This window comes from Callospermophilus lateralis, chromosome 5 (assembly GCF_048772815.1).
Source record: "Callospermophilus lateralis isolate mCalLat2 chromosome 5, mCalLat2.hap1, whole genome shotgun sequence".
NCBI classification, from domain to species: domain Eukaryota; kingdom Metazoa; phylum Chordata; class Mammalia; order Rodentia; family Sciuridae; genus Callospermophilus; species Callospermophilus lateralis.
The window spans coordinates 43,017,320-43,037,551 of record NC_135309.1 but is presented as its reverse complement, the minus strand read 5'-3'; the positions used below and the strand labels follow the sequence as shown (position 1 = coordinate 43,037,551).

At 35.7% G+C, this 20,232-nt stretch overlaps 1 protein-coding gene and 1 pseudogene across 8 annotated transcripts in view; both read right to left on the bottom strand.

Moving 5' to 3' along the window:
• The window catches only part of Nsd1 (nuclear receptor binding SET domain protein 1), a 140,725-nt gene that overhangs the window by 10,121 nt on the left and 110,372 nt on the right, over positions 1–20,232 (bottom strand). For all 8 annotated transcript variants that reach the window (XM_076856591.2, XM_076856593.2, XM_076856594.2 and 5 more), the window contains exons 15-20: positions 15,420–15,576; positions 13,405–13,610; positions 10,536–10,648; positions 6,333–6,602; positions 4,069–4,185; positions 2,808–2,949 (exon numbers count right to left, since the gene is read on the bottom strand). In XM_076856591.2, the coding sequence (XP_076712706.2) occupies positions 2,808–2,949; positions 4,069–4,185; positions 6,333–6,602; positions 10,536–10,648; positions 13,405–13,610; positions 15,420–15,576 (1,005 nt within the window). The remainder of the gene's footprint in view (positions 1–2,807; positions 2,950–4,068; positions 4,186–6,332; positions 6,603–10,535; positions 10,649–13,404; positions 13,611–15,419; positions 15,577–20,232) is intronic.
• Positions 1,047–2,667, bottom strand: LOC143399973 (NADH-ubiquinone oxidoreductase chain 2 pseudogene; annotated as a pseudogene).

The window sequence follows — 20,232 nt, the reverse complement described above, 5'->3', positions numbered from 1 at the left end:
TCTCAAAGTGGATGGTGGTGATAGTTGTATGAGAATGTGAGTATACTTAATACATTAAGAACTGGAAGAGACAGGAGAAGTAATACTGCTGTAATTAGCACAGATCACACGAACAGAGGGGTTTGATATTGAGATATGGCAGGTGGTTTTATATTAATAATTGTTGTAATAAAATTAATTGCCTCCAGAATTGATGATACCCCTGCTTAGAGAAGGGAGAAGATGGTAAGGTCTACTGAGGCTCCTGCATGAGTAAGATTTCCAGCTAGTGGAGGGTACGGTTCAACCTGTTCCTGCACCTGCTTCAACTACAGAAGTGAGCAAGAGGAGGAAGGAAGCGGGGAGAAGTCAGAAGCTTATATTATTTATACGTGGAAATGCTATATCAGGGGTTCCAATTATAAGGGGTACTAGTCAGTTTCCAAATTCGCCAATTATGATGGGCATAACTATAAAGAAAATTATAACAAATGCATGTGCGATGACACTGACACTGTAGATTTGATCATCACCTAATAGAGCTCCAGGTTGACCTAATTCAGCCCGGATTAGTAGGCTAAGCGCTGTTCCTACTATACCAGCTCAAGCGCCAAATAGAAGGTAAAGTGTACCAATATCTTTATGATTAGTTGAGAAGAATCAAAGGTTGATGAACATAGGTAGGTGGTAAAATGGCTGAGTAAGCATTAGACTATATATCTAAAGACAGAGGTTGAATCCTCTTTTTACCAAGCCCTGAGGTGAATAGTCATATTGAATTGCAAATTCAAAGGAGCAGCTTCAACTCTGTCAGGGGCTTCTCCCGCCTTTTTTACTTATGGCAGGAGAAGTAGATTGAAGCCAGTTGAGTAAGGCATTTAGCTGTTAACTAAAGTTTTATGGGTTTAAATCCCATTAGTCTAGGAAGAAAGGGCTTAGCTTAATTAAAGTGATTGGTCTGCATTCAATTGATGTAAGATAAAGTCTTGCAGTCCTTAGTGCAGGAATTAAGTGTTGGGCACTTGCTTAGGGCTTTGAAGGCCCTTGGTCTTAATTAACCTAAATTCCTAGTTCAGGTATAAAAGGAGGGGTATTAATGGAAGGGAGAGAGTGAAAATAATAATAAAATTTCATAGAAAGGGGATTAGTTTTATATTTTCAAATTGTCACTTTATTTTGGTATTATTAAATGATGGAAATAGGGTTAGAGATGTAGAGTAAATAGTTGTGTGTAGAAATATAGATTTAGTGCTAGTATTGCTATTAGTGTAGAGAAAATAATGTTATTGTTTGAAATAAGTTCTTTGAGAATAATTCATTTCAGTGCGAACCCTGTTAAAGGGGGCAGTCCTCCTAGTGACATTAGTTCAATTAAAATTGTAGGTGTTAGAAGGGGAAATTTATTTCATAAATTTGATAGGGAAAGGGTAGTAGTTTTTTTATGGTAGTGTAGAAGTATAAATATATTAATGGTAAGTATAATATAAATGATTAGGTTAAATATTGTTAAGGTTGGGTTGTACGTGACAATTGCTATTATTCATCCTATAAGAGCGATTGATGAATATGCTAAGATCTTTCGTAGTTGGGTTTGGTTAAGTCCTCCTCAGCCTCCTAATATGATTGATAGGGTTCCTATAAATAATATGAGGGTGGGGTCTATGGAAGATGCAATTTGGTATACAATAGAGATTGGGGCAATTTTTTGTCATGTTAGCATGATAAGGCCTGATTTAAGTGGGATTCCTTGGGTAACTTCTGGTACTCATAGATGAAATGGGGCAAGTCCTATTTTTATTGAAAGTGCAATTGTAAATATAAATGATGAAATTTGATTATATGAGTTGGATAGGGTTCATTGACCTCAGCCTATGAAATTAATTATTGTGCCTATTATTAAGATCATTAATGCGGTGGCTTGAATAAGAAAATATTTGCATGCAGCTTCTGTGGAGCGAGGATTTCCTTTATCAATTAGGATAGGGGTAATTGCTAGGATACTTATTTCTAGACCTACAAGTCAGAAGTCAACGTGAACTAAAAAGTGTAATTATAGTTCCAGAAAAGAGAGTGAAGTAGATTGCGGAGGAAGTTAGGGGGTTAATTAACGGGAAGGATACAAACCAACATTTTCGGGGTATGGGCCCGATAGCTTATTTAGTCAACCTTACTATTTAGAACGTGGTGTAAAAGGTAGCATGAAGAATTTTGAATTCTTAGGATTAGGTTCAAGTCCTATAGTTCTAGAAATAAGAGGATTTAAACCTCTATAATTTACTCTGTATCAAAGTAACTCTTTTATCAGACATATTTCTTAGATTTGGGGTGGTACAGATGCAGTAATAATTGGAAGGGAGTTATGTTATATGCACAGGGCTAGAGTTAGGGGTAGGAAGTTTTTTCATAAAAGGTGCGTAAGTTGGTCATAATGGAATCGAGGGTAGGATGCTCGGATTCATAAAAAAGCGGAAGTTAAGATGAGTGTTTTTAGGGTGAAGTTTAGTGTAAAAGTTTCAGGGAAAGCGGGGTTGAGTAGTGCTCCCATGAAAAGGGTTACTGTTAATGCGTTTATTATGATGATGTTGGTGTATTCAGCTATAAAGAATGTGGGGAATGTAGCTAACTGGTAGACCATTTACCTAGCATGCGCAAGGCCCAGGGTTCGTGAACAAAGCACAACACAACCATGGCCAAGTACCATCAGGAAAGTCTTCAGCTATTATCCTCAGAAACTTGGAAAGTTTATTTAGAAATTCCTGATGTGAGATTTTTAGATGATAAAACTTGAAATTTAGGACTTAACTCTAGAATCCCCAAATGACCCTTACCTGCTTTAATGTCACTCAGGGCAAAAAGTCCAACACGGGTATCACCATTCACAGACCACTTCTGTGTTTCACAGTTAGGCTGGCAGCAATGATTCATGAAGCGAGCATAGTTTCCTTTGGGACCAGCATCAATGATTCGGTCCTAGAATTCCAAGAAAAGCTGCTTGTCAGACTTCCTGAGACCTCTACAATAATCTAAAATTATTCTAAATAATCTGTTGTTATTTTTGAAATCTGAAACTCCTATAGCAGTGGTTCTGAAAGTACAGCCCATTGATCAGCAGCACCAACTCTACCTGAGAGTTATTAGAAATCATAATCTGGACTCTGGAGTGAGGGATCAACTATCTGTACTATAACAAGCCTACCAGGGAATTATTGATATATACTGAGAGTTGAGGACCACTACCCAAGAAGCAGGTTTTCCACTCCCTAATTATGAAGTTTTCAAACCATGTGCACATGTCAAATCACCTACTGATATTTAAAACATATGTGAACTGCACACCTTCAAGTATAATCAGAATATCTGGAGGTGAGGATCTCACAAACTAAACTTATAAGTACCAGAAAACGATGTTATAAAAGCGGGGAGAGGGAAAAGAAAGTTAGTGAAACCTAATATTCAGCTACAAAGAGGAACTGCAGAAACACAGAAAATAAACATACAAGGGTAATAAAATTAGGAATAAATTAAAAAATAAAATTCCATATACCAATAAAATGAAACTTGTCAATATGGTAACTAAATATTAACAAATTACTTAATTTGTAAAATAAAAGGTAAAAAATTATTATTTTTGTCTTGAAATATTTCTCCTATAGTAACATATCATTCAAAATAAACAAACAAACAAACAAACAAAAACCAGTTTCATTGCCTTTGGTCAAAAATATACACTAGCTGGGGCATGGTGGCAAACATCTATAATCCCAGCAGCTCCAGAGGCTAAGACAGGGGGATGGCAGTGCAAAACCTTAGGAACTTAGTGAGACTGTAAGCAACCTAGTGAGACCCTGTCTCAAAAACAAAAAAAATAAAAAAGGCTAGAATATGATTCAGTGGTTAAGTACTCCTGGGCTCAAACCCTGGTACCAAAAAGAAACTGTACACCAGAAATTTGCAATCTTATCTACTGCAGAGCCCATGTGGAGAAACACTTGACATTGATCCATGTCATACATGCATATTGTATCTACAAACACGAGTTAAGATAACCCAAATTTCATTCATCAGTACTTACTTTGTTCTACTACTTACTTTGTCTAGGGTAAGCATATAAAAATTAGTGATATCATGTTCTTGGGCATAACGTATTCGAGCTCTGCACTCTTCTTCATCTATTAGTTCACCCACATATTCATTCACAAATTCACCCTACAACAAGAAACAGTTTCTGACTTAACAGCAAAAGTATGCCAGTATTCACATGAAGGCATAACATTTAAAAATTAAGGAAGTACCAGAATATCCAATACAGATTTTGTGCATAATATTATATGCATATAATTAGTTACTTTGTGATTTTTCAACTATTTGATTCTCATTCCCACTACTGCTACCAGCAGTAGGATTAGGATACAATGAACATCAAAGATCTATCAGTTAAAAAAAAAAAAGAAAGAAAGAAAGGAAAAATCCCTTTATATGCCAGAGCCTGAAAGTCAGTTTCCCTAAATTATGTTCCTGTTCCTTGGAGCTCACAATGCCTACTATCTCTCCATACTTTACAATACTGTCCTCCCTATACTATAATCATACTGGTTTTCACTCATGATGTCAACTTACTTGCAGGTCTTTAATGCTAACCAACAATTACTCATCTTCCAAGTTTCTGAGACAAGTTAGTTTCATGTCTTCTGTTATAAGTCTCTAGAATCCTGTTTTTCATATTAAACAGACCATGTTTCCCTATTTATTATCATATCACAAAAGGATCTGACAACAGTAGATATGAGTAATGATGAAATACACCAATGTATATTTACTGTCATTCTTAGAAACATCAATAAAATTATTCAGAAACTATAACCAGAAAAAGGCTTACTTTCCTAATGTCATATACATTTTATTTTATAGCAAGCCTATAAAATATTATCTGTTCATTAGGAAATTGTGGATCTTGCCAGGCACAGATGTGCATACCTGTAATCCCAGTGACACAGGAGGACGACAAGTTCAATAACTGCCTCAGCCAATTTAGGAAGACCCTAACTTGAAATTAAAAAAATGAAAAGGGCTAGGGATAAAACTCAATGGTAGAACTCCACTGGGTTCAATCCCAATACCATCAAAAAAAGAAATTTGCAGATCCCTCCAAGCTTCAAGTGGAAGATGTTACTCTTTTTCATTTAGAAAAGGTCAAATCCTTTGCTTCATGGTTTTTTTGGTTGTTATTCTTGTTTTAGTACTAGGAATTGAATCCAGGGGTGCTTTAGCACTGAACCATCGCCCCGTTTTTTTATATTTTATTTAGAGGTAAGGTCTCACTAAATTGCTTAGGGCCTTGCTGAGTTGCTGAGGTTGGCTTTGAACTTGTGCTCCTCCTGCCTCAGCCTCCTTAGCTGCTGGGATTATAGGCTGTGTCACTCTGCTGGGATTCTGCTTCATGTTTTATGAAGCTACTATTCTGCCTTCCAACAAAATACTGTATTTTATTAAAAGGTGATTAGCCTGGTGTGGTGGAACAGGACTGCAATCCTAGCAACTCAGGAGACGGGGGCAGAAAGATTATAAATTCAAGGCCAGCCTCATAAAATTAGTGAGACCCTGCCTCAATATAAAAACGAAGAAGGGCTAAGGATATAGCTCAGAGGTAAAACACTCTTGGTTCAATCCCCAGTATCAACAACAACAAAAAAAGGTGATTAAATATCTCTGTATCATGTGCTCATTCTCCTTCCTTCACTTAAGGATCCTATGAATTTCCTTCTTTTTTCTCACATTCTGCTACTTAGTGAACATGATCAACATAGGACTTTAAGCAGGGCGCAGTGGCACATGCCAGTAATCTCAGCAACTCAGCAGGCTCATGAAGAAGGATCTCAGTTCAAGACTAGTTTCAGCAACATAGTGAGACACTGAGGCCAAAAAAAAAAAAAAAAAAGGCTGGGGATATAGTTGAATGGTTAAATACACCCTGGGGTCCAATTTCCAAAACCAAAAGGGAGGGGAAAAAATTTCAGAAGACTAGAGGATATTATCCATCTTCAAGCCTCTAAATTCTAGGAGTTAGCAATAATAAAGTTAATCCTCAAACTATAACCTATGTTATTTTACTATGATAAGAATATCATATGAATGTGAGAATTTTAATCAAGCAACAAAAAAGAAAAGAAAAAGCTGATCATTAAGAAGAGATTTCTTGGGCTGGGGATGTGGCTTAAGCGGTAGTATGCTCGCCTGGCATGCGTGCGGCCCGGGTTCGATCCTCAGCACCACATACAAAACAAAGATGTTGTGTCCGCCGTTAACTAAAAAATAAATATTAAAAAAAAAAAAGAGAGAGAGAGAGATTTCTGCACCTTTTTAATATCTGTTTTTGTCCGAAGTCCCCAGCCCCTCTGTAATGTGCGGAAAATTTCAACCTCTGGATACTGGCGCTTGCTGAAGCACTGATTTTGACAACGCCCTCCAGCAGGACATACTGTAGGGTGACACTCATAAAGTAGCATGCGGTTGATGCACTCAGAGTCTATCCCACAGGGGTTCTCATCAGTAGCTTTACAGTTGCAACGGGGAATTTCCGACAAGTCTGCAGTGAAGATCTGTACCCTGCCAATAGGACGGTTAACCTGGAGAAGCAGCACATAGTATTATCAGGCAAGAGAACATAAAACAACAGAAGACCTGTTTAAGGTAAATTTCCACTCCCCCCATATTTATTATTGGTACATTATGGTTGTACATAATGGCAACACTGGAAATTTTTTCTTCTTGAAGTTGTGCACCACATTTTACATAATTTTACTGATTTTTTTTATTTGTTACCAGGGACACTTAATCCTGAGCACTATTCCAGCCTGTTTTTGTGATTTTTACCTTGAAACAGGGTCTTGCTAAGTTGCTTAGAACCTTGCTAAGTTGCTGAGGCTGGCTTTGAACTTGTGATCTTCCCGATTCAGCCTACCTAGCTGCTAGGACTGTGATGACAGGTGTGCGCAATGAGCCCAGCTACATCATTTTAAACAATCAAGATTTATTTAAGCAGTTTGATATAAAGTGTCAAAATTGATATATAAAACGTGACTCTCACAAAAATTTTTTTTAAAATTATATAAAAATCAACTTCAAAGCTGAAAGGCCAAATGAATTGGAAACCAAATTTCTGCTACTGCATGTGGCTACCATATATAACTACTACATAAAAATACCCACTATTCTTAAATGTAAAACTTTTGGTATGAAAACATTTTTGAGTAATTTGGTTTCTTACACATGAAGAAGTAGTTTAATATTTACTATTGTAATTTGAAATTTTTTAAAAGGAAAACAGCACTGTTATTCATTTTTTCATGTATAGTACTTGTTCTAGTACTGAAAATTACATTAAAGATGAGAAAAAACATCAAGATCAAAGAGCTGCTGTGATATCAAAGCCATTCATGAGTTTTTATAGTTAACAGCATTAACAATACTGAGAAAAAACCAGATATTTCAAAAGAGATGAATTTGTGCACTAGAAGTCTCCCCTAGTTGCTATTACTTCAGTGGGAATAATCAAATTGAGTCTTCAAAGAGAGCCCATACATAAAATTTGACTAGTCAGGAGTTGTATGGTTTTATAAATTACTTTGCCTATGAGACTATTTTGAGAATAAGATCAGGACACAGCCCAGCAGCCTCTTAAACAAGGCAAATATTATAATTCTCTTCCTTCTTGATGTCTTTTATGATATCTGCAATACCAATTATTCTAGATTACTAACTCCAGTTAATCTAAATTATTACTGGGGCTGAGGACATATGTCAGTGGTAGAGCATTTCCCTAGAACCACCAAAAATAAATATCTTTAAAAATAAAGTTATTATAGTCAGGCATAGTGGTTCATGCCTGTAATCCCAGCAACGAGGGAGAATGAGGAGGAAGATCACAAGTTCAAAGCCAGCCCCAGAAACCTAGTGAGACCAAGGCAACTAAATAAGACCCTGTCTTTGTCTCTGTCTGTCTGTCTGTCTCTCTCTCTCTCTCTCACACACACACACACACACACACACACACACACACTCTCTCTCTCTCTCTCTCTCTCTCTCTTTCTCTCTCTCTCCCTCTCCCCCCCTCCCTCTCTTGCACACAAACAAATAAATAAATAGTATTAGGGAAGTAGCTCAATGGTTAAATGCCCCAGTATCAATCGAACAATCATCGAGTAAGCAAATAAATGGTTTCTATTACTTAAAAATCTACTTCTGTCCTCTAAATTCCAAAATGCTGTCACTTCCACAAGTTTATCTCTTATTCTTTACACTATTATAAAAACTAAAGTCTGTCAAGAAATATATTCTCCTCAAACTATCTGTATGAAAATTAAAAAGGACATACATCTTTGCCATATCCAAGGTCAGCCAACCAAACCACAAGTCCATAAATAGGGTATATGAACATTTACTTGTAATCTTTATCTGATGCCGCACCATCACCACTTTCAAAGATTTACACACTGATATAAATATATTTTAGGTATTGTGAGTAGGCCACAGGTCTCTGACACAAAGCTCAACTCTTTGTCACTGTAGTACAAAAACAGCCATGAAATGAACAAAGACAGCTGCGATACAATAAAACTTTAATTCATAAACATTGAAAGTTGAATATAATCCTTGTGTGTCATGAAATATTACATTTATTTTTCCTTCAACCATTAAAAAATTTCAAAATTCTGGCTAGATCATTGGCATTAAATAATACATAGGCAGTAGATCAGATTTGAACTACCAAGGGATTTGCTAACACCTGCTCTATACTTTTTTGCTGAAAATGTGTCTGTTTAAATTTTAAAGAGCAGAAAGAAGGAACTGGTCTCTAAATTCTAGGGTGAGATCACTCAAAGAAAGTTCCTTCCTCAATATCCAGGCTTAATATAATACATGTACTACTCTGAAATGCCTAGAACTGTGTGAACAGGATTACCAATGACTTTCCTTTTTCTGAGGCCTAACCACACTTGTGTTATTTTTTCACATACAGTGATTCCACTGAACTCTTGGTGTATTTCCAGGATCTATTATGAGACATTTATAAGTTTTAAGTTTCTTAAGTAGTTTTAATTATTTGCCAGGATTGACATTTTATGATTTTTACTCCTTAAAATAGGTTCTTCAAAGTTCAGAAAGAAAATACTCGTTTTACTACATCTTCTTTCAAGAACTATTAAAAAAAAAAAAAAAAAAAGAAGTGCTATCTCTATAATCCACTAAAAAAGGGTTGCCAGACTTAGCAAATAAAAATCCAGGACATTAAGTTAAATTTGAATTTTGATAAATAATAAATAGTTCTTTAAGTCCTACAAAATATTTTGGACATACATAAACACACTGGACTCTATAAAGAGATTACAATACTTTGGAAACTTAAAAAATAAAAGTTAAAAAAAAAAAAAGAAAAGACATGCAAATGATACTTTTCTATGGACAAACAAGATACAGGGTTCTATGGGCTGGGGCTGTAGCTCAGTGGTAGGGCACCTGCGTCACACGTGTGAGGCACTGGGTTCGATCCTCAGTACCACATAAAAATAAAGACACTGTGTCCATCTGTAACTAAGGAAAAAAAAAATAGAAAGGAAAAGAAACAGGTTCCTTATCCAGAAATAAATATCCTGGGTGGTGAACTCATTTTGATAATATGGTTAAAAAGTATTCTTTCATGTATTATGATGTGTGAGTATTTTAAAGTCCTTATCTGATTAAAAAAAAAAAAAAAAGATTTGTAAACAGTATTTTAGAAAATACTAAAACAATTTTTTTGGCACTATGGTATTGAACACAGAGGCCCTTTAACACCGAGCCATATCCTCAGCCCTCTAAATTTTTTGAGTCAGGGTCTCCCAAAGTGGCTGAGAGCCTTGAAAAGCTGCTGAGGCTGGCCATGAACTTGTGACCCTCCTGTCTCAGTTACTGGGATTACAGGTGTACACCATTGTGCCCAGCATAAATACTAAAATTTCTAATAAACTTCTTTCTTTTTTGGTATCAGGGATTGAACCCAGGGGCACTATATCCCCAACCCTTTCTAAAAATATTTACATGAAACATTTTTATTTATGAGACAGGGTTTTGCTGAGTTATTAAGGGCCTTGCTAAGTTACTGAGGCTGACTTTGAATTTGTGATCCTGTTGCCTCAGTCTCCAAGCCCCTGGGATTATAGGTGTGCACCATTAAGCCTGACTCTCTAATATATTTCTTCTTCAGAGTTATTGTTGTCTATTAAATAATACAGAGGGTCCTCTGAACACAGATGAATATGTGAATATAATCTATTCCCACTTGTATGTGAGAATTTCCAAGAAAAAAAAAGATTGCTTCAATAAACAGTTGATTTTTTAAAAAAGTGCATACATTGTACTAGAAACGTTACTCTGGTACTTGTTCCTTCTTTTAATCTGCCTCTGTTTCATAACAACTATACTTATGCTTTCAATTCTTAGCATGACGAGACAGAAATAAAGAATAAAGCAAGCTATACAGTGGGTCTTCTGGAGGTAGTCTCCTAGGATTTTTTTCTCACCTTGATGTGTTTATAAGGCGGTGGTTTTTTGTCATTCTTTCGATCTTCCTGCAGCTGTCTTAGCTCTTTCTGGGCTTTTAACTCTTCAAACCTTGCTGCAGCTTCCTGAAGAGCTGAGAAAACACATAGTACAAGTCAGTTAACAATACCTGGGTGCTATTTATTTTGCTTCCCAGTTAATTTGAAGAAATCTATACTTTAGACGAAATGCAACCAACACTACGTATACAGAAAACCTAGAATATATATATATATATATATATATATATATATATATATATATATATATATATATATATATATATATCTCACAACTATTTCCAAATAGGTTATACAGTCCCTGAGGTATTCAGACATGGCATTAGGACAAAACAAAGTAATTCAAAGTTCTTCTCTTCTAAGTACCTGTCCAACTTTTCTCTGTATTGCTTTTATGATACTGCAGACTGAACCCAGGGTCTCAACACTGTGCCTCCCAAATACCTGGGATTACAAGCATATGAAACCATACCCAGCCCCATCCTACTCTTCTAATACTCTTTCTGTAAATATCCATTACAACTCTAATGATAGACAGATCTTCACATCTTATCTACATTCAATTTCAAGTTCTGTCCTTGTGTTTAAAAGTATCTGAAAACCTCAACAAAAGAGATTCTCATTTTTCTCCACTATTGATTAATTATTCCTTGTACAGATAAAAAGTTCCAACAATTACAACTCTTCCTACCTTTTTCTCTGTAGCTTTCTTTCCCTGTCAATTCTTTGACTCATATCTTCTTCCCTGTCACCATCTAGCAGTACGTTTGTATTACATGATGTCTGTTAATTATACTAAAATTCATCCTTCCACATTTTGTTATTCAGTATGTCCTGCTTTGTCTACAACAATATTTGCCCAGTTACACATCATCCACTCTATCCTATGAACAATTCCGTTATGGTCTCATCTTTTCTGCCTAGAAACAGTACCCTCACTCATCTTCCTAGCTGTAATCACCCACCATTATATTTATTTATTTAGAGTTGTAGATAGATAGAATGCCTTTATTTATTTTTTGCAGTGCTAAGGATCAAATCCAGTGCCTCACATGTGCTAGGCAATGGCTCTGCCACTGAGCTACAGCCCCAGCTCTATCCCTTACCTTTTAACAATCTCATACTCTGTATCAGAGTCTGAAGTTTTTAAAACTCTCTCACCATTCAACTTAACTTTCCTTTCAGGCAGCCAGTACAGTGCTCTCGGAACCCTGTACTAAAACTATACCAAATACTTAACCCAACAGGGTAAATTAAATGTGTACTTTCACATATGCTGTCTATCATACAACATTTAAGGACATTTCGTTCCTCACAGTCAGTGCAGAAATTAAGAATTTAGATTCTGGATTCCATCTGCTAGCATTAAAAACCTTTTTCTACCACTTACTGACACTGGGACCTTAAGCCAATAATATAACTTTCAGGTGCCTCAGTTTCCAAAATACGCAAAAATCTGGATAGTATATATTTTGCAGGGTTGCCATAGGACCAAAAGCAAAGTAGCACTTAGGACAGTAGCCATCATCCATGGCTTCAAAACTCCAGTACCCGGCTTAGCCATGCCTCATCTTGCTCAGCCAATCAGACATATATCTACTACAGCCATCACTGAACGGTAGTTTGAGTGCCAGTATCGATGTCAGATTCCCCCACAAAACATACATTTCTAGAAGATAAGAAACATAGCCAGACTCTGGTACGCAAAGCAACAGCAACATCTCAAAACTGCAGCAGGCTCAAACTCATAGCCTTCTTTACGTTATACCTTCTCCCATATCCTTGGTGAGGACTACCACTGTGAAGGCCATGATGTTGGTCACAAGTTACTGATGATCTGAGATAGGAAGACTCTAGACTCAAGCTCCTATTAGTATTAGTACTGATACACTTTACTGTATTAGTAATGAATATGGATAGCCCATGCCTCAGGACAGAAATGACATGGCAAACAGGTGAGGAACTACTAAAATAACTGAAAATAACATGAGGCAAACAGAACCTTGATTACACTTATTCCCTGTACACATTACACCCATTCCCTATCCATGAAGTATCATCTGCTTAGAATCTTGTTGCATCCCACCAGGAAGTTTCACTTGCAGCCATATTCATCTCAGTTTGCAGATAAAATCTTCAAATTTAATATTCAAACAGCAAAAGATACATGGCTTTTCAAAGGACAGCTATAGAAAGAATATAATTACCACTGATGTGATTACCAACTAAGTGCCCTACAGGTTTACTTTTATCATCCACTGAGTAATCAGAGCAACATTTTCGCTTCATATCATAAGAGAATGCCAAGGCTCACAGTTGTTTTAAGCATCTTATAAGTGGTAAAATGACTACTGCTTATACTAAGGAACCTCTTTTAGTCATAACTGCCCCCACTGCCATCAATACTAGGCTACTTTACAAAAATCAAATGGCTCTATAATTTTAATTCCTTTTACATTTTCTATTGAATATTATTTCCTCTCAAAAAGCTAAAAAAGAAAAAGAAATGAAAACAAAACCATTTGGGGATTTGCAAGAGATCCAAGTTTTTGCAAATCAAACTGCAATGTTTGTTCTATAAAACATACCTGAACTTCATTTCTTGATATGTTGAGAAAACAATCTTTCTTGAGGGACTACAGTAAGGCAAGTTTAGTTAAAATGAGTTATGTGGGTCACTTTCCCTGTCAAATCCTACAGTGACAACCCCATAAAACCCCAGAGGTCAATAGAAAGCTGGCAAAAAGAAGAGTTTTGTGAATTTTAAAAGACAGCAGATGTTCAGGCAACAGGGTTCTCTGTTGGCCTGAGAAATACAAAGGATAGTTACCTTTTTTATATGTTCCATCCACTCCTTTGCCCATCTTATCCTTGCTGCTCACATCTCCCTCCATGTAAGGAAAGACTCGGGCCTGATGAGTCCACAGATAGTCATTGGACCCAAAGAAGAGCACAGGGAACTCTCCCACATCATGTCTCATCTTATCAATATTGGAAGGAACAGCTCGAGGATGGCAGATCTCAGCTGGCCACCACCTGGGAAAGGTGAAAACAAGGGGAGAAACCTCTAAAAAGCTGCAAGTAATATTTAAATAAATAAATAAGGTCCTGCTTAAGACAGGAGTAAGAAAACAACATCTGCTTGACAATATTAAAATCCAAGCACCTGGAAATCTCTCAAGATCATTAGAACACAAACAACTATTATGTGCTGGAAGCCTGAACACAAATGCTTACAACTCATATTCATAAACTTCCTTAGACCCAAGTTATTTGATTTGAAGGAGTTTATGAGAGAAAACAAAGGGATTGGAGATATAGCTCAGTTGGTTGAATGCTTGCCTTGCATGCACAAGGCCCTAGGTTCAATCCCCAGCACACACACACACCCAAAAAAGAAAGAATACAGAGAAACAAACAAATGTCTATGATTATAATATTCACTGAATGAAAAACAGGAAAAAAACTTGAATGCTTAAGGGACTGACAACAGTAGTCAAGGGAATGACAATAATACCAAATACAATGACCTTTACAAGGGTAACTTTTCAATAATTAACAGGATACTGAATAATTACATTAAAAAATGGGGGGAAGGAGCCTTACATGAATACTACCAATATAGAGGGACAATTTGGCATTAGCTATTAAAAGCTATAAACCTCAACCAAGCTACTTAATCCAGAAGCCCCAAGAAGCTCCAGTGCATGGAAATCAAGAAATAGCACTAAAATGAATACAGTAGAACAGTGAACCATGAGGAAACTGGAGTATAATAATAATTGCAGTAAATCTCAGGGATCTAAAAATGAAAGAGTAAATACATCAACAATAATTCTTTTAACCCAACACAGTGGTGAATGCCTGTAATCCCTACTACTCAGGAGATTTGAGGCAGGAAGATCACAAGCTTGAGGCCAGCCTCTATTCCAATATAAAATAAAAAGGCTGTGTATAGGGGGTAACCTGAGTGGTAGAATACCCGAGGGTCAATCCCCAGAACTGGCAGGGTTGGGAAGGAGATCCTTTATATAAAAGTTTACAACATGTAAAACAAAACATTTGACATGTATCAAACCTATACAACAAGGTAAAGAAATAAAAAATTCTAATTCTTTACTGTTTAGAAAGAATAAGTGCTCCTGTTGTTATTTTTTATTATTAATAAAAATTTTTATTGACATACAAGAACTGTACTCACCCTACTGTCCCCATTCATTATATTTTAAAATCATTCATGTTATATCCTGTGCATTTCAAGTTCCATAAAATAATTTTAAAAAGAAAAAGCAAGGGACTGGGGGTTGTGACTCAGTGGTAGAGCACTTGCCAGGCATGTGTGAAGCCCTGGATTCAATCCTCAGAGGGGGAAGGAGGGAAGGAAGGAAGGAGGGAGGGAGGGAGGGAGAGAAGGCAGGCAGGCAGGCAGGCAGACAGGCAGGGAGGAAGGCAGGCAGGCAGGCAGGCAGGCAGGCAGGCAGGAAATAAGTAAGAAAGATTGAGCAAAATGGAAACCTGGGCATAAATTATAAGGATAATTATTTGGTGAGAAGAAGCACTGCTGTGTATTGATGTCTACAAGTAAATATATTAAACCATTAACTCCTATTTGTGAGATAATAGGTTTGTTTTTATTAGTGAACTTTCTACAGAGTGCATATAGTCCTATAACTGTATATCATAACTTAACATTTTTAGAAAGAAAAATTAATTTAGGGGGGAATTGTCTTATTAGGAAAATAATTTTTTAAATATCTGAGAGGTCCCAAGAAACAGGTTAGTAAAAACAAAACAAAAACAAACAAACCAAATCACTGAGTGACATTATCCTTTATGCTTACTCACCTGTATCGCCCAACTTTTACCCACACGATCTCCCTGTAGTGTGGCTTTTTGCCTGCCTTACAGTCATTGCAATACCAGTTTCCTTCAGGGATATCAATGTTCAGGCATTCACGATGAAAAGCAGCAGGGCAAGAATCACAGCACAGAAGGCTGCCTCCTATAGAAATTAAAAAAAAAAAAAAAATCAAAACCAAAACGTGCACTTATCTTCAAGGCTGAATACAAATACCCAGCTCAAACAACTTTTGCTTGGCTCGTAATCAATTATTTACCAGCCTAGTCAAGGGCTTAATAATTTAATAAATGACCCAGAAACACTTTTCTATAAGAATATTTCCATTCTAATATTCCTAAGCTCCCCTTGCAACAAAGTTGTTAGATTAATAGATTAACATGAGATCTTATTGGCCATGAGGTTAAAGGTAAACATGAATGTCATATGTAGCTATATATATATATACAAATTTTCTTTCCCCTCTCTAGAAGACAACACATCAAATAAAGGAAATACTACCACACACAATGATCATGTTAAAAAAAAAAAATACTAGTTTAATGGGGCTGGACTTCCAGCTTTAAGACCACATGACCTTGGACAATTTACTTAACACACACACACACACACACACACACACACACATTTAGTTGCAGATGAACAGAATATCTTTATTTAATTAATTTATTTTTTAATGTGGCACTGAGGATTAGAACCCACTGCCTCACAGTGCTAAGCAAGTACTCTACCACTAAGCCATAACCCCAGCACAAAAGGGAATTCACTTTGTTTACTGAGCTGTAATTTCCTTAATGGTATTTTCTAAAATAAACAAAAACCATATGTGTTTGAGAACTAAACCAGGTAATAAATCACCTAGCAGTATGTGACAGATGTGTAAATTTTAATATATAAAAGGGAGATCTATTATATTAAATGGAATTATCAAACAAATTATCTTACACACACACACACACACACATTTTGTGTAATATGTAAATAAGATCATGAAATAATAAGGACTGTAATCTGTAAATGCAGACATCTGCCACTATAGTATCTTTAAATTTCGCTGGTAACAATAAACCATAGGTACTATTGTGGTTTACTGTCTCAATTTCAGTTTGTTTACCCCTCCATCAAAATTCTCAGAAACCAGGCTAATTATTCATATATATTAGTAGTAATAACATTTACTTCTTTAAAGATTATGTACTAAAAATGTTCCATAATGTATGTATTTGATTCTGAAATCCACATGCTTGAGAATTACAAATTAGATATTTCAGGGAAGGGAGATTATTGGGATGGGGGTGATGCTGTGGATAGAACTCAGGGCCTCAGGCATGGTAGGTGAATGCTCTACTACTGAACCATTTACACTTAGTCCAGGAAGATTCATATTTAAGGAATACAACAATTGTAATACCTGCCAGATAAAACTCTTAGCCTAAAGGGTTAGTGAGGGGTAAACCTTTGCCAAGGAATATACCAAGTTTATTCATTCTAACTGTGCCATTTGATATCATTAAAATCTTCCTAAAAACTTGATTTTGTGGCACTTTCCCTACATAATTTCTTGCCATGGTAACTTTATCATTTCTTTAAATTATCTAGATCACACTGTTATAGATCATGTACAAAATGGAATTTGTCCCAGGTCTTCCAATGAGGAAATAATATGAAAAGAAATCTGAAGTGAAGGAAAAAAAATAGTGAATAATGGCAACAGACAAGAGATGTGGGAAAATGCTGGAAAGCACATAAGTTTTGAACAAAAGGACAAAATAGGATGAGCTGAGAGAGAACCTGAAGGAGGAAACCAACAGGATGAGTGTGAACAGATGGATTGGAGCTCAGCAGGAAAGTATATCTGGTGGGAGTGAAAGAGATAAACAGGAGGGAGGGACGGAGGGAGGAGAGAGACAAGCAGAAAGAACAAGAAAAACCTTATGAACTATCAAAAGCAAACAAAATATGGGAAAAGTGATATTTAATGGAAGAGGTCAAGAGAGAAAATGAAGTTTAAACATAACTGCTGAATTCTAAGGTCTGTTTTCTTTTAGATTTATTATCCTTACACTCCTGAATAACCATCTCACCTTCAGCTCTCTCCTTTGCACAAGGGGTAGGGGTGATGGGGAATGTTGAAACTATTCATTTTATAATTTGTAACATCAGCATCATCATTTCTCAGGCTTTTGGGCCTCAGATTTTACACCCTTGAATTATATAGAAGGCCATGATATTTTGTTTATGAGAGAGACAATGAAGATGATACACACAGACACACATACATATTGAGATATTTGCCAAGTAAAAATTAAAACTAAGAAATATTTTAAATATTAACTTATTTTAAACAAATCCATTATATTATGAAAAACATTTAAATAAAAACATTTTTTCTGAAATTAAAAATACTGAGAAAAATATTATTTTACTTTTTTTGCAAATATATTTAACTGCACTGTGTTGGATATATTGTTTGGTTGATGTACATGAAGAAAATTTGGTTTCTTGGAGATATATAGTTGAATTAGAGTATTTTACTGTCCAAACAGATTCCATTCAAAACAATTCCATTCAACAATTGTGGATAATAGGGGTGGGGATGTGGCTCAAGCGGTAGCGCGCTCGCCCGGCATGCGTGTGGCCCGGGTTCGATCCTCAGCACCATATACAAACAAAGATGTTGTGTCCGCCGAGAACTAAAATAAATAAATATTAAAAAATTCTCTCTCTCTCTCTCATCTCTCTCTCTCAAAAAAAAAAAAAAAACCAATTGTGGATAATACTACTTTGATAATACACTAAAACACCATAGGCATTTTGGTAGTTGTGACTTGGAATCTGAATGTCTCTTGTTGCTATTACACTAAAATTCATCGATCTATCTTACAATTTGAAAGAATTTTCTATTTATGTATGCCTTCTAATACATGGGTTGGTTACATGAAAAATACTAGTTAAGTCATATATGTCTTCTAAATGTTGACCTATTTCATATATATTACTAAAGTATTCCATTTTTTTTAGTATCACTATGATCTCATCAGTAAGTACTAGGATGTTCAAGGATGTAGATGATAATTTTTTAAAATATATTTTTTAGTTGGACACAAAGCCTTTATTTTACTTATTTTTATGTGGTGCTGAGGATCGAACCCAGCACCTCGCACATGTTAGACGAGCACTCTACTGCTGAGCCACAACCCCAGCCCCATGATAATTTTGTCAGTAATTCTTAAAACTAAAAATGATGTTTCATAAGTAATAAACATAATTAAGCTGGATGTGGTGGCACACTTGTGAAATCCCAGCAACTGGGAGCTGAGGCAGGAGGATGGCAAGTTGGAGGATGGCAAGTGTGAGGATAGCCTCAGCAATTTATTGAGGCCAAAGTAACTTTGATCCTGTCTCAAAATAAAAAAGAAAAAGAGTTATGTATGTAGTTCAGTGACAAAGTGTCCCTAGGTTCAATATCCTGCTCCCTTGCCACAAAAAGATAATAAAGCTTGAAATTGAGATACATGATTGCTTTAACTCAAGACAACTATCATTATGCCACAGAACTGCTTAATGTATACTTCCTATCCCACCACATAGAACACTAAAACAATGTTCATTTTACGTTCAGAATTTAATAGAATTTTAAAATTTTTCTTAATGATCAAGGAAATCTTGAAAATTTATCAACATGCCAGCAATTTCACCCACCATTGGTTTATACTATCTGTGCAAATGTAAAATGAAGTACAAAAGGCAAGTAGCAATCTTGATATTGTTGTGGACTACACTTGAGACTTGTTGAAGGCACTGGGTTCAATGCCCAGCACCACATGAAAATAAACAAATAAAATAAAGGTATTATGTCCAACCACTACTAAAAAAAAAAATTTAAAAAGAGTCTAAGGCTGAAATTTTCATCTTCCTATGTCCAGGAAATACAGGTGGTAAAATGACACAGACTTCATCATTTATCAAAAGACAATTTCATAAGGAGTATGTTTACAAGGAATAGGTTGTTAGTCAAACAAAAAAGGATGTAGTATATCATAAAATTTATGTGTAACAATCACAAATCTAATGCATCTTTAAAAAAAAATCAGTGCAACTGTCTTTTTATGTTAAGAGATTCATATTTTATATATATATATATATTCATTCCTGTATTTCCACAATACACACATATGTATGTACAAAAATACCAAATTTACCCCATAAATATACAGTTATTATGTCAGTTGAAAATAAAATATTAAAAAAAACCCTATACCAAAATTTTATTTCATACAAATATAACCGTACTGAACACTATTTTATTTGTTCCACATTAGAACCACAGTATGAGGCTACAAATGACTATCATGATGAAACTCCTTTCTGTAGGTTTCTTTTTCCTTAAATTATCTACCGGGTTACATAAATTTCAAGGACAGAAAACAGAGGGAAGGAGGAAGATCAGGAAGGGGGAAAAAAGAAAAATGCCCAAACAGGTAGAATAAAGCAGTTGTATAATTATTTGGGGTAAGGAGGACCTTAACACTCTTTAGTATATCTAAATTTCTTAAAAGGGATATAATAATGTCTTCTCCATTGAATGTAATAGAATTCTTTGAAATTCCATAAAAAATTAGATTCTAGTTCTTTGGTTAGAGGGCATATACATCTGGGAAAAAGAAGGTTAAGTAGCAATGAAGAAAGTTTTTAGGAGAAAATCAAACAGTAAGGCAGACTGAGAAAGAAGTCAGTCCAAAATGAAGGCAAAAAATTAAAATAAGACCAGGGATCATTTAAACTTATTTTCTCATTGTC